This window comes from Emys orbicularis, chromosome 1, assembly GCF_028017835.1.
Source record: "Emys orbicularis isolate rEmyOrb1 chromosome 1, rEmyOrb1.hap1, whole genome shotgun sequence".
Taxonomy (NCBI): domain Eukaryota; kingdom Metazoa; phylum Chordata; order Testudines; family Emydidae; genus Emys; species Emys orbicularis.
Genome location: NC_088683.1, coordinates 99,487,290 through 99,500,354, shown reverse-complemented (window position 1 = coordinate 99,500,354; position 13,065 = coordinate 99,487,290). Strand labels below are relative to the sequence as shown.

The following is a 13,065-nucleotide window of genomic DNA, read 5'->3' as shown; positions in this document are numbered from 1 at the left end:
TAATTAATAGGACTTAGCACTTCTACTGCATTTTCTACCCAAGCATCTCCAGATGGTGTTAACCGTGCCTCATACACTCCCCAGGAGGGCGGTGTCATTACCCCCCTTTTACAGAGTAGGAAAGAGAGGTTAAGTGATTTGCCCAAGGTCACACAGTGAGTCTATGGCAAAGCCAGGACTAGAACCTACCATGTTTGATGTCGAGCCCTGTGCTTTCCCCACAAGGCTGTGCTCCCCATTTCTTTGGGGGAGTTGGTAACTTGGCTTCAGTAGTTCCTAACCCAGCTGGGATTTCTCAGAACCTCTCATGGGAGAGCATAACTTTCCCCCGTGGAACGTGGCTGTTCTTCCTTCAGCCGCACATTGTAACATCACAGAATGATGAGGTCCCACAGTCACTGGGGAGGATTAGAGGCACATACAGACACATAATCGGAAGGCAGAGATTTTATTCAGTGGCGCGATTAAAAAAGAAAGATAGACCAAAAACCTACTAATTGTTCTTACAAAACTGGATTAACTATAACAGAGAGAGAATTTATTACATTCATTCCCCTCGTTTCCAGCTCCCCTGAATGAAGACAGTTGACAAACCCCACTCTCAATGAATGCTCAAGGACTGCATTGCAACCTCTCCCCCTTTATGCCTTGTTGCGCTTCCACTCAGAGAGCTTGTGCTCTGGCGGGGCCCGGCGGAACCACTCTGACCAGGATCCATCATAGATGGCCACATCTGGCTTGCCACAGAGGTACGCCGCCAGGGCAATGTGGCACGCCGTGACCCCCTTACGGCACGTGGCAATGAGTGGCTGCGAGAGGTCCACCTTCTTCTCCTGGAACATGCTCCGAATCTCCTCTGGGCTCTTCTCAAAGCCGGCTTCAGTGAGGAATTTAAAGAAGGGCATGTTCAGCGAGCCGGGGATGTGACCTGGTTCAAGCCCTAAAACACCCCCAGGGAGAGAGAAAAGGACATGTGAGGAGAGCGTTCAAAAGACATCCACATAACATGGCACGCTCATAGCCTATAAATCCCTTCAAGGGACTACTTCACCATCTGAGATGACATTGCGGGTACAGAGTGACAAGCTAGAAGTTACAGAAGTAAAAGCCTTGGCTAAGACACTATGGTCCAGATCCTCAAAGGTATTTAAGTGTATTGATTTCAAGGGGAGTTAGGCACCTAAATTCCTTTGAGGATTTGGGCCTAAGATTCTTCATGGCCAGAGGTACCATCACTGCTGAGATTCAAGAGCAGGCTAGAGCAGATATTCATGGCCTGGTGTAAAGAGAAACCCAACAAAATATGTAAGAAAGGATCAGATTGGAAGATCCAGTGGCCTCTACCATTGCCTATATGGGCTAAATTCACTAGAGTTGCATGTGCTTATGTCAGTGGTGAATTTGACTCCCAGAGTTTATGAAATTATTTCTGCTGCCAGCAATGTTGGGTGGGGGTGATGCGAACAGTCAGAAGCCAGAAATATCATGAAAACTGTTCTGAGCCCAGCATTTGGGTGTGTCACTCACAGATGGTCTTCTAGAGGAGAGAGTTGTCAGGCCTGGAGCATTTAGGGTCACCACTGGCTAGTCATTTACAGCAGGGCCAAGTGCGGGTAAAACATCACCACTAGTATGAGTGGAGAATTTAGATTTTTGTCACATTTTAAATCCACTCTGCATTGGTGTCAATGAAGGTCAGACTTTCTTCTGGTGTAAGTTACTTCAAGGAAGTTCTGCTAATTTGTGCCAGCTGAGAATGTGACCCAAGGGTAAGGCCGTTCGTGTGACAGAGGCTTCAAAAATGATGAATGAGATTTTAAATGCCTCACTGAAACACGTAGCAAACTCCATTACGGGCCTGATCCAAAGCCCATTGAAGTCAATGGGAGTCTTTCCATTGATTTTAATGGGTTTTGGATCATGCCCTAAAAGAGAAGGAGACTTTAAACACTGGCTTGAAATTAGTCTCCAGTGAGTGAGACAGGTTTGAATTTCTAAAGAGCCTGGAAGAGACATGGTGTGGGACAATCAGATAATAATCTACGTCTTAAAGACAGGTCACTACCAGTCCCAAATTCAGTGGGATGGTCCTGATGGTCACAGATTTGTCCCCCAGCCCACAAAGACAGAGTCACCTATTAATTTCAGGCCTCACAATGCCATGACCTTGCAACATAACTCAGCATCACAATGTTGTGTCTATATGTGATGATGTTGCAGTTTCATCACTCATGGATGCAACATCACAATGTGACGTTGCAAAGACTGTGGCATGTTATTTTGTCCCACAGGTAAAGCTAGAGGGTTGGGAGGCAGAATCTGTGACAGTGCTAGGTCCCTTTGGAAGGCTCCTCTGTGATTGTGTGATCACCCACTATTCCAGACGGACATTATTCGTCTCATTTGCTTCTTGATTTGTCTCCTCTGAGCGCCTTAGAAACTGGCTCCAGCTCCCAGCAGTATCCACACGCTTCCCTTGAAAACAGACTCAGCATTGGCTGGCAAATGCTGAGCTGAGAACAATTTGCACTCCTGGCTTTTTTTTAATTAAGAAATATATATTGATTTGAACTGCTGTTTCAGTCCTTGGGTGTCTCCTGACCCAAGCCCACAGGTGGCCTACATCTAGAGATTTGATTTATGTTTTTAATTATTAACAGCGTGTCCATCAGAGCAGTCTCAGTGTGCGTTCACACCTAGCGAAAACAATACAAAGTGAGTTAATCAAATATAGTCTGAAAACAGACGCTCAATCCTCAAGCTGCTAAATAGCATAGAAATGTCCTCTGAGTCCCATCCCTCTCTCCTCCCTGGGTCTTTCGGGGTGAGCAGAAAGCAGTATATGGAGCGCAAGGAGCAATGAAATTCTGGAGGGGCAGGGAAGCAGAGGAGTCAGAGAATACAGGGGATGGGGTTGAAGAGTAGCAGGAGAAAAGGAAAGCGGAAGAATGATAGGTATCTGCTTGGGCAAGGGGAGGCTAAGTCTCTCCAAACAGCCAAGCCGTGGCCCTGCCCACGCTCCGCCCCGAGGCCCAGCTCCCACGTCTCGCTCTTCCCCTGTGACCCTGCCCACGCTGCTTCTCTTCCTACCCTCATTCTGCCTCTCCGCCGAAGCCGGTGGGGGCTTGGGCCGGCCGGCAGCCAGGGACTTGGAGTGGCTGGGGCAGGCAGGCTGGGTTCGGGGCAGCTCAGCTGGGATCCTCTGGCCATGGTGGGGGCTTGGGGATCCTCTGGCCACGGTGGGGGCTTGGGGATCCTCTGGCTCCGGGGGTCGAGGGGGGTGTGTGGAAGGGGGGGCAAGAGGGGGGCCTCAAGCGGAAGGGGCGGCACAGGGGCTAGCCTCCTTGAACGGGGGGGGGGGGGGGGGGTTCACGTGCCGTCCATGGGGATCTGGGCAATAGTTCCTAACAAACAATTAATTTGGAAAGTTGACCCTCTTTTTCTGTTGTCTGCCAAGAAACAGAGAGAGTCTCAAGTGTATTTATTCACGAGTTCTTAAGCAAATAATTCTTGCTGAGCAGATGGTTTGTGCCAAATATTTTAAATGTGACATTGCTTGTAAATTAGTTATTAATTATTATGATTGTTTATTTGATTTATGGTAGCACTGGGAGCCCCCACCCAAGATCAGAGCCCCATCATGCTAGATGCTGTTTCAAAACACATAGAGAAGGACAGTCCCTGCCCCAAGGAGCTTACAGTCTAACAAACAAAAGGTGGGAGAAAGGAGAGAATTATCCCCATTTTACAGATGGGGCCTTGAGGCACAGAGAGGTGAAGTGACTTAAGGAAGTCAATAGCGGAGCCAGTAATGGAACCTCGGTCTCCTAAGGACCAGGCCACTTCTTCTCTAAGCCACATGCCCTTGTTTCAGTTCCTGATTGGATGACTGTCACAGAGTGACTAGTCCCTGTAAGGGGATGTGACGTTATTGATATAATCTGGGGCCATACAGATCATTGTTGCAACCGAGGTCCTGTAGTGGCACCCAAATCTTATATAAAGGGGGTCAAATGGGGTGTCTAAGACAAGATTATGGTTTACTGGTTATAATTAGGCTGTCTATATGTGTGTATCAATTTTGTAGTTGAAGTTATGAATATTGGCTCTATACTGTTTGTGTTTCAAACTTATGCTATGCTGCTGGGTGACATCCCAGACAAACTGGTGTTAGCTCTGCCTAGCCTGCTTGATGGCCCATTAAGGACCATCAGCTATACAATGGACCCATTGAGAGAAGGCAAATATGCCTTGAGACTCAGCAAAGTATGCAGGAACTTGCCCATGTGACTCCAGACTCCATTTTGCTGTAATTTTCCACAGTAAGGACAAAGAGGTGTTCTTACACCTGGAAAAGACTATATAAGGCTGATGCCTCATCTCCATCTTGTCTTCAATCCTGCTTCATACCTCTGGAGGAACTTTGCTACAAGCTGAAGCTTTGAACAAAGGACTGAGGACCCATCCCAGCGGGGGATGTATTCCAGAGACTTGATTTGAACCTGCAGTTTATTCTATCGCTGCTGCAAGCCTGAACCAAGAACTTTGCCATTACTGTATGTAATTGATTCCATTTAACCAATTCTAACTCTCATCTCTATCTTTTTCCTTTTATGAATAAACCTTTAGATTTTAGATTCTAAAGGATTGGCAACAGCGTGATTTGTGGGTAAGATCTGATTTGTATATTGACCTGGGTCTGGGGCTTGGTCCTTTGGGATCAGGAGAACCTTTTTCTTTTACTGGGGTCTTGGTTTTCATAACCATTTGTCCCCATAACGAGTGGTACTGGTGGTGATACTGGGAAACTGGAGTGTCTAAGGAGATTGCTTGTGAGACTTGCGGTTAGCCAGTGGGGTGAGACCGAAGTCCTCTTAGTCTGGCTGGTTTGGTTTGCCTTAGAGGTGGAAAACCCCCAGCCTTGGGCTGTAACTGCCCTGTTTGAGCAATTTGTCCTGAGTTGGCACTCTCAGTTGGGTTCCACCAGAACCGCATTGTCACAGGGGAAATGAGCAACAACTGTGCCATAATTAATTAGCTGCTTCCCAACCTGAGGGGGTGGGACTAAAGGGTCAGGTGATAGTTTAATGATCACGTGGGCCTTATACAAGGACTGAGAGAGCTCACTCTGCTGGTGGAAACACAGGGAGTGGGCAGGTTCCAATGGAAGGCCTCAAGCCAGGGCCTATAGAGTTCAGGGAACCCAGTGCCCTATATCAGAGTAGGGAAGGCTGCAAGGAACAGAGACCAGAAGGGGCTGAGAATAGTATTTCAGGGGAACCAGCCTGAGGGTGGAGGGCCCTATGCCAGAGCCATAAACACTGGCACAGGTAGCCCAAAAAGGGGTTGGGAACAGATTCCAGAGGCTGGGCTGAAGAAAAGCTCCTGAAGGGCAGAAAAGCTTTTTTATTTGTTGGGCCTTTTAGCTGGTCTTTTGCTCCCCTGTCTGTGATTTGGACAGAGGGCTATGCCACATCTCCAGCACAGACTGGTGTGTGGAGAACTGAGGAAATCCACCCTAGGGAAGGAAACTGAGGCAGGGCGTGCTGGCAGTGCCACACTTTGGCACTATGGGGTAGCTACGCCCTATGGCAATGACCTGTGTAATCAGCCAACAACAGCATGGATTTCAGATTGCACAGTTGAATGTAAGTTCTGTATTTTACAATGTGCCGTTTGCACTCTGGGTGTTAACTGATTTGAAAACAGCTTTTGGCGACTTATTGATCATGCTGTGCTGTGGGTGTGTATATGTGCCTGGAAGGCTCCTCTGCTGGAATACTTGCAGAAAGCAAACACAAAAGGGGGACCAACCCGGTCCCAGGGAACTAATTCAAAACTCAGAATGAATAGCCACTGAAATGTTGGAGTTCTTACAGCATTTGCAGGCTGATGACAACTCCCTACTTCCACTCCAGGGGTCAGGGAGAAGGAATGTGGAATCCATCTGTCACCAGTGAGGAGCATTTTGTGTGCATTTCAGATTGAATTTCAACCTCCACTTACTGAACTCAGATACAATCCCAGATCTTAAGACACTAAAAAAGGGAACTAACCACAAGCACATCTCATGATTTTTCACTGCTGTAACCCTTGTCATGCCGTACCTCCTCTTCCCCTCATCCCACCTTGTGCTGTCTCATTTAAATCCCAGTCCTGCAATTGGATCCACAGATGTGGAGCCCTGTGCCCATGTACAGCCCCACCAAAGTCAATGGAGCTCTGGATGGGCTCAGGGGTTTGCCTGCATGGATCCGACTGGAGGATCAGGACCTTAGATTGTAATCTTTTTGGGGCAGGCCCAGTGCTTAATTTGTAATGAAAGAGGTGCTGGGGCTGAAGCAATTAGGTGCTGGAGCTCAAGCAATTTTTTTACTTTCATAAGTGAAGCGCCAAGCCCAGAGGTGCCGGGGCTATGAACTGCCAAGCCCAGAGATGCAAACCCTGGCACAAATTAAACTCTGGGCAGGCTCCTCTCTCACTTTCTAACTGTAAAACACCCTGCACACACGTCTGGCTCTCTAGAAATAAGAACAACAACAATCTTGGTGCACATGCACAATTTGACAGGCTTTCTGCTAGGTGTTCAGAAATCAGAAGGCGGAGCAAAAAATCCTGGGATTTAAAGAGCTCTCATGATTTTTAAGTTATTCCTGTGATTTTGGGGGTTGTTTTCGTGCTATGTGAATGCTTAGATTTGGCAATAAGAGTGTTTTCCTTCAACTTCAAATTGAGCAAAATTCCATTCCAGGCATGTTTCTATATAAACTCTCCCCAGACACACAGCCTCTCCCCCCTCCCACTGCGGCAGCTCTAGCTCTTTGTTCAGGCTGATAAAGTTACAGTTGGCAAACCATGCTGCTTGTCAGGGAAAGGGAGGGGAGGAGGGTATGAGCCTCTGGGATAGGGTCTGGGACTCTCTCTCTCTCTTTAAAATGGTTGGGCTTATATGGTAAGGATCCAAAGGGCAAACAGCCAGTCAAGCAAGTTCTCTGTCGACTGGGGAATTGGATTTATCCCTCAAGGGAAAACAGATCTCTCATGTTACAAGGAAAAATGAGCTGTGCTTATAGCAGCTTGGGCATTTTTCTGGTGTGTACAAGGAAGGCAAAGTGCAAGCATGAAAACCAGTCATGTGTGCATCTGTTAACATTAGATAAGGAGGCCCTGTTCTCCCACAACAGCAGTATGATTAACTCTGCAAGGGGGCAATAGGGCACAGAGGACAAACACCTCCAGACTTCAGGGAAGTTTGTGACTGGATCTGAACTTCACAGCTGCTCATCTTTATAACAGGTCCAAAGAAAACCCTAGATCTGAACAGCCCTGAACTCGGAGTAGATTCTGATCTGTTTGCTGAAATTTGGGTGCCGTTAGTGCAAGTGTCAGTGAGGAGAGGTGTGAGTTGCGAGCATGCATTACTGCAAGGTGTGTTTGTTAGCAGGGAGGAGTAGTGCCTGAGCAAACATCCAGCTGTAGTTGAAGGAGATGCCAAGTGCTGCTCCTACCTTCGTTCCCTGGTTCTGGTTCTGTCCCCCGGTACCTCCCCTCAGACCTGGAATCCACCACCTGGAACCGCTTGGATTTCATGTTCTCTACCATGTCTGTATAGGTCTTCAGCAGGGACCTGTCCAAGGTGGCCTTAAACACTGCTGGCTCTGGCCGGCTGATCTCTGATGTCACAGGGTGACCCTCCTTCACCCAGTTCTTGAAACCGCCGTTCAGCACGGAAACCATTCTGTGCCCGAAGACCCGGAACATCCACCAGGCTCGGGGTGCATAGAAGCTCCCCAAGTCATCCCCATCATACACCACCACATGCGTGTCATTGCTGATCCCCAGGTGCCCAACGTAGTCGGCGAAGTGTGCCTCACTGGGCAGCATGAGCTCATAGGGCGACGACTTATCTTTACACTCCTCGATATCGAAAAATGAGGCGCCAGGTACATGCCTGTCTCGGAACTCCTGCTGGGCATCCCTCTCCCCAGGAGAGTACCAGGATGCATCTAGCACACGCAGGCTGGGCCCAATCCGTTTGGCCAGGACAGATTCTGAGAGCCACTTGGTGGAGACCAGAGCTCTGTACAGTACTTTCTGCACCATTGTGTCCAAGACTGTGTTTGTGCCGTGAACTGAGAGCTTAGCACTGTATGTGAATGCAGGAACTGTACCACCACAGGGGTGATATGGGGAGGAGCTAAGTCTACCGGAATCCCAGCTTCTGGTATCTGGTTCTCAGCCAATCAGCTGTCTGGATTGAGACAGCTCTAAAAACTCCACCCCCTCTTCTCCCTCCTCCTCCCCTGCACCCCTCCTCCCTTGCTAGCTGCTAGTCCCAGAACACTTTTGCAAGCGACTGGTGGATTTGTTCCTTATTCCTAATTTCTTATTTGTGGTACCAGCTCCTTATTTAAAGGCCACAATTATTTTTAAAACATATCAATGTATGGTTAACGTTTTAGAAATGTTATCAAATTAACATGATGGAATGTGATAAACATTTAAATTAGTAATTGGTACTGGCGGTATATAACAAACATTTCAGATCACAAAGTGACACGTCCCTGTGACCATCAAACTGCTACGAAGGAGCTGGGCCCTGAGATATGCCACTCGCCAAAATATGGGCAGCTGTGAAGTTCAGATCTAGATGCAAATTTCCCTAAAGTCGGGAGGTGATTGCCTCCTGTGCCCTAAATGGAATGTGGCTTCAGCTTCTAGCCACTGGTTCTTGTTCTGCCTCTCTCTGCTAGATTAAAGAGCCTTTAGTACCCAATATTTTGTCCATGTGAAGTAGAGCCCTGCACCTGACCCAAACCCGATGGGATCCGATGAGAAGTGTCCGGTTCGGATCAGGTCAGATTGGAAAACAACCCGACCCTCTTGGGCTTGGGCTGGGTCAGCTCCACTCCCCATTTTCTGTCCCTGCCTGCCCCGCTCCTGCCAGTCTCCACCACCTTGCTGCACTGTATCTGCTGCGGAGTGAGCGTGCCAAGCAGCCACAGGGCTCGTGTCGACCACATGGACAGGTTACAGGAGGTGGTGCTGTCTCAGGTTTGAGGGGTTGGGGTTGGGTTGAAAAATGACTTGACCCTCTTGGACTCAGAGTCCAAGTCCAGTCAGGCTTAAAACTTAGGCCTGTGCAGGCCTCTAATATGAAGGTATTTATACACCATAATCAAGTCATGTCTCAATCTTCTTTTTGATACACTAAACAGACTGAGCTCTTTAAATCTCTCATTGTAAGGCACACACCTCTTTTACCAACTCTATACTTCCTAAACAGGATATAACCAGTCATATGAATTGTCCCACCAGGCTTCAGTAATGCCAATTATATAATTTTTTTCTCATCATTGAGAATTTCTACTTCCTGTTACTTGTTACCCAGACTCCTAGCACTGATATATAAGCAATTGAAAAATGTCTTCTCTTTGCCACATCAGTCCAATTTTTTCACGATGTCAAGTCTGAACTTTTGTACTGCATTTGCCTCCTTAGCACCCTCCCCTTGCATTGGTAGTTTAATGGCCTCCTAGCTGCTCCAGTTCATCTGCATTCAAGGTTAGCTCCCTACCTGTGAGATGCAGCCCATCTTGATTGTACGGCCTCTCTCCCACTGAAAGGTTCAACAAATCCAACACCTTCAGCCTCACACCAACCACGCAGCCAACAATTCACCTCCAGTATTTTCTGCCTTCTCTCACTCAAGGGACCAGTATGATCTCCAAGAAGATCACTTAAACTTTCCTTTTCTTCCACTCACTTCCAAGATGTCTAAGGTCTTCTATAATCTGGGTAGCTCCATGTGATGCTTGTCATGGGTTCCAATGTGGATCATCATCAGTTGCCAGACAACTTCATAAACCTGTCTAACTCTACAGTTACCTCTCATATCTTCACTCCAGGGAGACAGCATACCGTCCTATTGTCCTTCTGCCCCTTGCTTAATTTTCTGTCTGCTCTTCTTAATATGGAGTCGCTGATGTTGATTATTTGCATTATTAGGATGGCTGAAGAACCTCTCTTGGTAGCTGCTTATTTCATATGGTAAGGACACCCATCAGGTATGTCCCCTGTAGCTTTCTGTTCCATTCATCAGAGAAAAGGTTCTTCTATAGTAGATTTGCTACCTGAAAATATTTTGATACTTCTCATTGGGTTGAATGCCTCCTGACTATCTTTCCTCTCTTGGTCACAGACTGCCTCTTTGGTTTCTACTTTCTCCAAGTCTCTTATCACTGATCACCTTGTGGTGTCTGTGACAATGATTTCCAAATCTGGTTGTCCAAGAAGTCTTCATTGCCTCGGATAAATCTATTGTGACATCCAGCAAAGAGGAAAACATAGCACATCCAATGCAGGTCACAGCAGTTGTTCCCTCATCATCCCTATCTGCTACCTTATGTAAAGACATACCTAAAACTGGTTTCACAATCCCTCTGTAAACCCCCACTCAGATTTATCTGGTTTGTCACTCTTGTTCACCTGGCAACTGATATATATTAAGCCTCAGTGTTCAGCAATTTCCCTCGCAAACAGGGAGGGAATAACCACTCAGAGACGTCAAACACTAGTTCTGTTCAAAATCCAGCCACCAGGCCCTCACTGAGACACAAACAGATCTGTCTCACAGGCAGTTCAGGGGCCCATAGCCCAGCCATACAACCCTGATTGAGAACAAACAAACAGATGAAACAAACACAGCACTCACCAAGTCCCTGTAGCTGCAAGCATAGGATCCACATATTCACCTTCTGAAACGGCCCGGTTTGCCATTCCTGTTCCCATTCCCTTCTAAAAGGTGTGTATGTGTTTGGGGGGTGGGGGAGAGGGCTGGTGATATGGGCCACAATTTTTCTCATAGGAAAAGTTTCAAGTCAGGGAGTTGCATGTCTCAAATCCATCAGACCAGTTTAACAGTTGAGAGACCCAAGACTTATTTTGTCAGGTACACCCTGTCAAAACCCAGCTCCTTTTTCAAACTCCATATAGAAAATATAAGTAAGGTGGAGATGTGACATCTTATCACACAAGAACAAAGCTTCAGGTCAATGAATGACACACCCCAGCTTCTTCAGTCCGACGGTTGCTGGGACGTATCACTTGGGGTGCCCCAAAGATGTATTTTGTCATGTACAGCATGTCAAGCCCCAGCTCCTTATACAAACTCCATGTAAAAAATGGAAATGGGGTGGGAGCATGACATGTGGCAGCATACTGCTGAAGAAGAACACTTCAGGTCGGCGAGCAGCATGCTCCAGCTCCTTCAGAACAGTCTGACAGTCATAGAGACATGTCACTTGGGGTGACCCGAGACTTATTTTGTCATGTGCAGTCAGTCAAATCCCAGCTCTTTATTCAAGCCCTATTTACAAGGTAGTAGTGGGGCAGGACCATGACATGTAGCAGCATAAGGCGCAGGAACTACACTTTGGGTCAGGCAGCAGCCTGTCCCAGCTCCTTCAGAACAGATTGTTGGTCACAGGCACATGTCACTTCAGGTGATTGGAGACTTAGTTTGTCATGTACAGTCAATCAAATACCAGCTTATTTGCTTATGTAATTAATAAATAACTAATGGATCTTTATCACATTCCATCACAATTTGATGTCATTTCTAAACATTGACTCTTACCCTGATATATTTTAAATAATTTTGGCCTTTGAATAAGGAGCTAGGAACCATGAATAAGGAGCTGGTACCACCAGTAAGGAACTGGGAATAAGGAACCATCTTCAGCCTCCTGTGGGGCATAAATCTGAAACCCTGACAGTGGGGGAGGGAGGTAACAAGGTGAAACCAGACTCCAGAGTCACTGACAGCGCAGTCAGATGACTGGCTAAATCGGTGTTAGGGCAAAGGGTAAATCTCAAAGAAGAAACTGTGAAGTGTTGTAGCCGTATTGGTCCCAGGATATTAGTACCTCACCCACCTTGTCATTCTATCTGTTATGGGACCCAACTTCTGTTGATGAGAGAGACAAGCTTTCGAGCTACTGGTACCAGAAGAACTCTGTGCTGCTGGAAAGCTTGTCTCTCTCTCCCACAGAAGCTGATCTCATAAAACAGTGATTCTCAACCTGGGGTATGTGTACCCCTGGAGGTATGCAGAGGTCTTCCCGGGGGTACATCAACTCATCTAGATAGGTACCTACTTTTACAACAGGCTATACATAAAAAGCACTAGCGAAGTCAGTACAAACTATAATTTCATACAGACAATGACTTGTATATACTGCTCTATCTACTATACACTGAAATGTAAGTACAATATTTATATTCCAATTGATTTATTTTATAATTATATGGTAAAAATGAGAAAGTCAGCAAGTGACACTTTTGTATTTTTATTTTTGTATTTTTATGTCTGATTTGTAAGCAAGTAGTTTTTAAGAACATAAGAATGGCCATACTGGGTCAGACCAAAGGTCTGTCTAGCCCAGTATCCTGTCTCCCAACAGTGGCCAATGCCAGGTGCTTCAGAGGGAATGAACAGAACAGGCAATCATTGAGTGATCCATCCCGTTGCCCATTCCCAGCTTCTGGCAGACAGTGAGGTGAGATGTAACTTGGGGGTATGCAAGACAAATCAGACTCCTGACAGGGTTACAGTAGTCCAGAAAGGTTGAGCGCCACTGCCATAAAAGATATTACCTCACCCACCTTGTCTCCCCACAGAAGAAACTGTAAGGGGCTCTGCAGAAAGCTAGGACTGTGGGATCAGGCAGGGTGATGGGCACAGTACAAGTGTAAGGGACGGGAGCTAAAGACCCGCTGGCATGTCACTACACAGCAAGCCCAGGAGATTCCCTCCTAATGAAGGAAACCGCTGGACACAAAGTCCTCCTGCTCTAGGAAGAATCCTGGTGATGGAGGAGCAGTTCCCAGGCCCTCCCGCCTCAGAGAAACCCTTCAGTGCTAAATCCCCTGCGGGAAACGCCCCCAGGCAGGGCTACCCTAGCAGCGAGGGAGCGCTCCAGAGCGGGATTCCTGGCAAGCACACGGGGAGGGAAGCGGGGCTGGAAGCCGGGTAAGGGGGGTGCAGAGGGCAGCGTGTGCAGC

The 13,065-nt window shown here is 47.2% G+C and overlaps 1 protein-coding gene across 1 annotated transcript; it reads right to left on the bottom strand.

The window, feature by feature from the left end:
* Positions 1–432: 432 nt before the first annotated feature.
* On the bottom strand, positions 433–8,148 carry TST (thiosulfate sulfurtransferase). Its single transcript, XM_065413863.1, has 2 exons — positions 7,509–8,148; positions 433–940 (listed from the first exon to the last, which is right to left on the bottom strand). The coding sequence occupies exons 1-2, from the start codon at positions 8,101–8,103 to the stop codon at positions 642–644; spliced, it is 894 nt and encodes a 297-aa protein (XP_065269935.1). The 5' UTR covers positions 8,104–8,148; the 3' UTR covers positions 433–641.
* Positions 8,149–13,065: the final 4,917 nt, after the last annotated feature.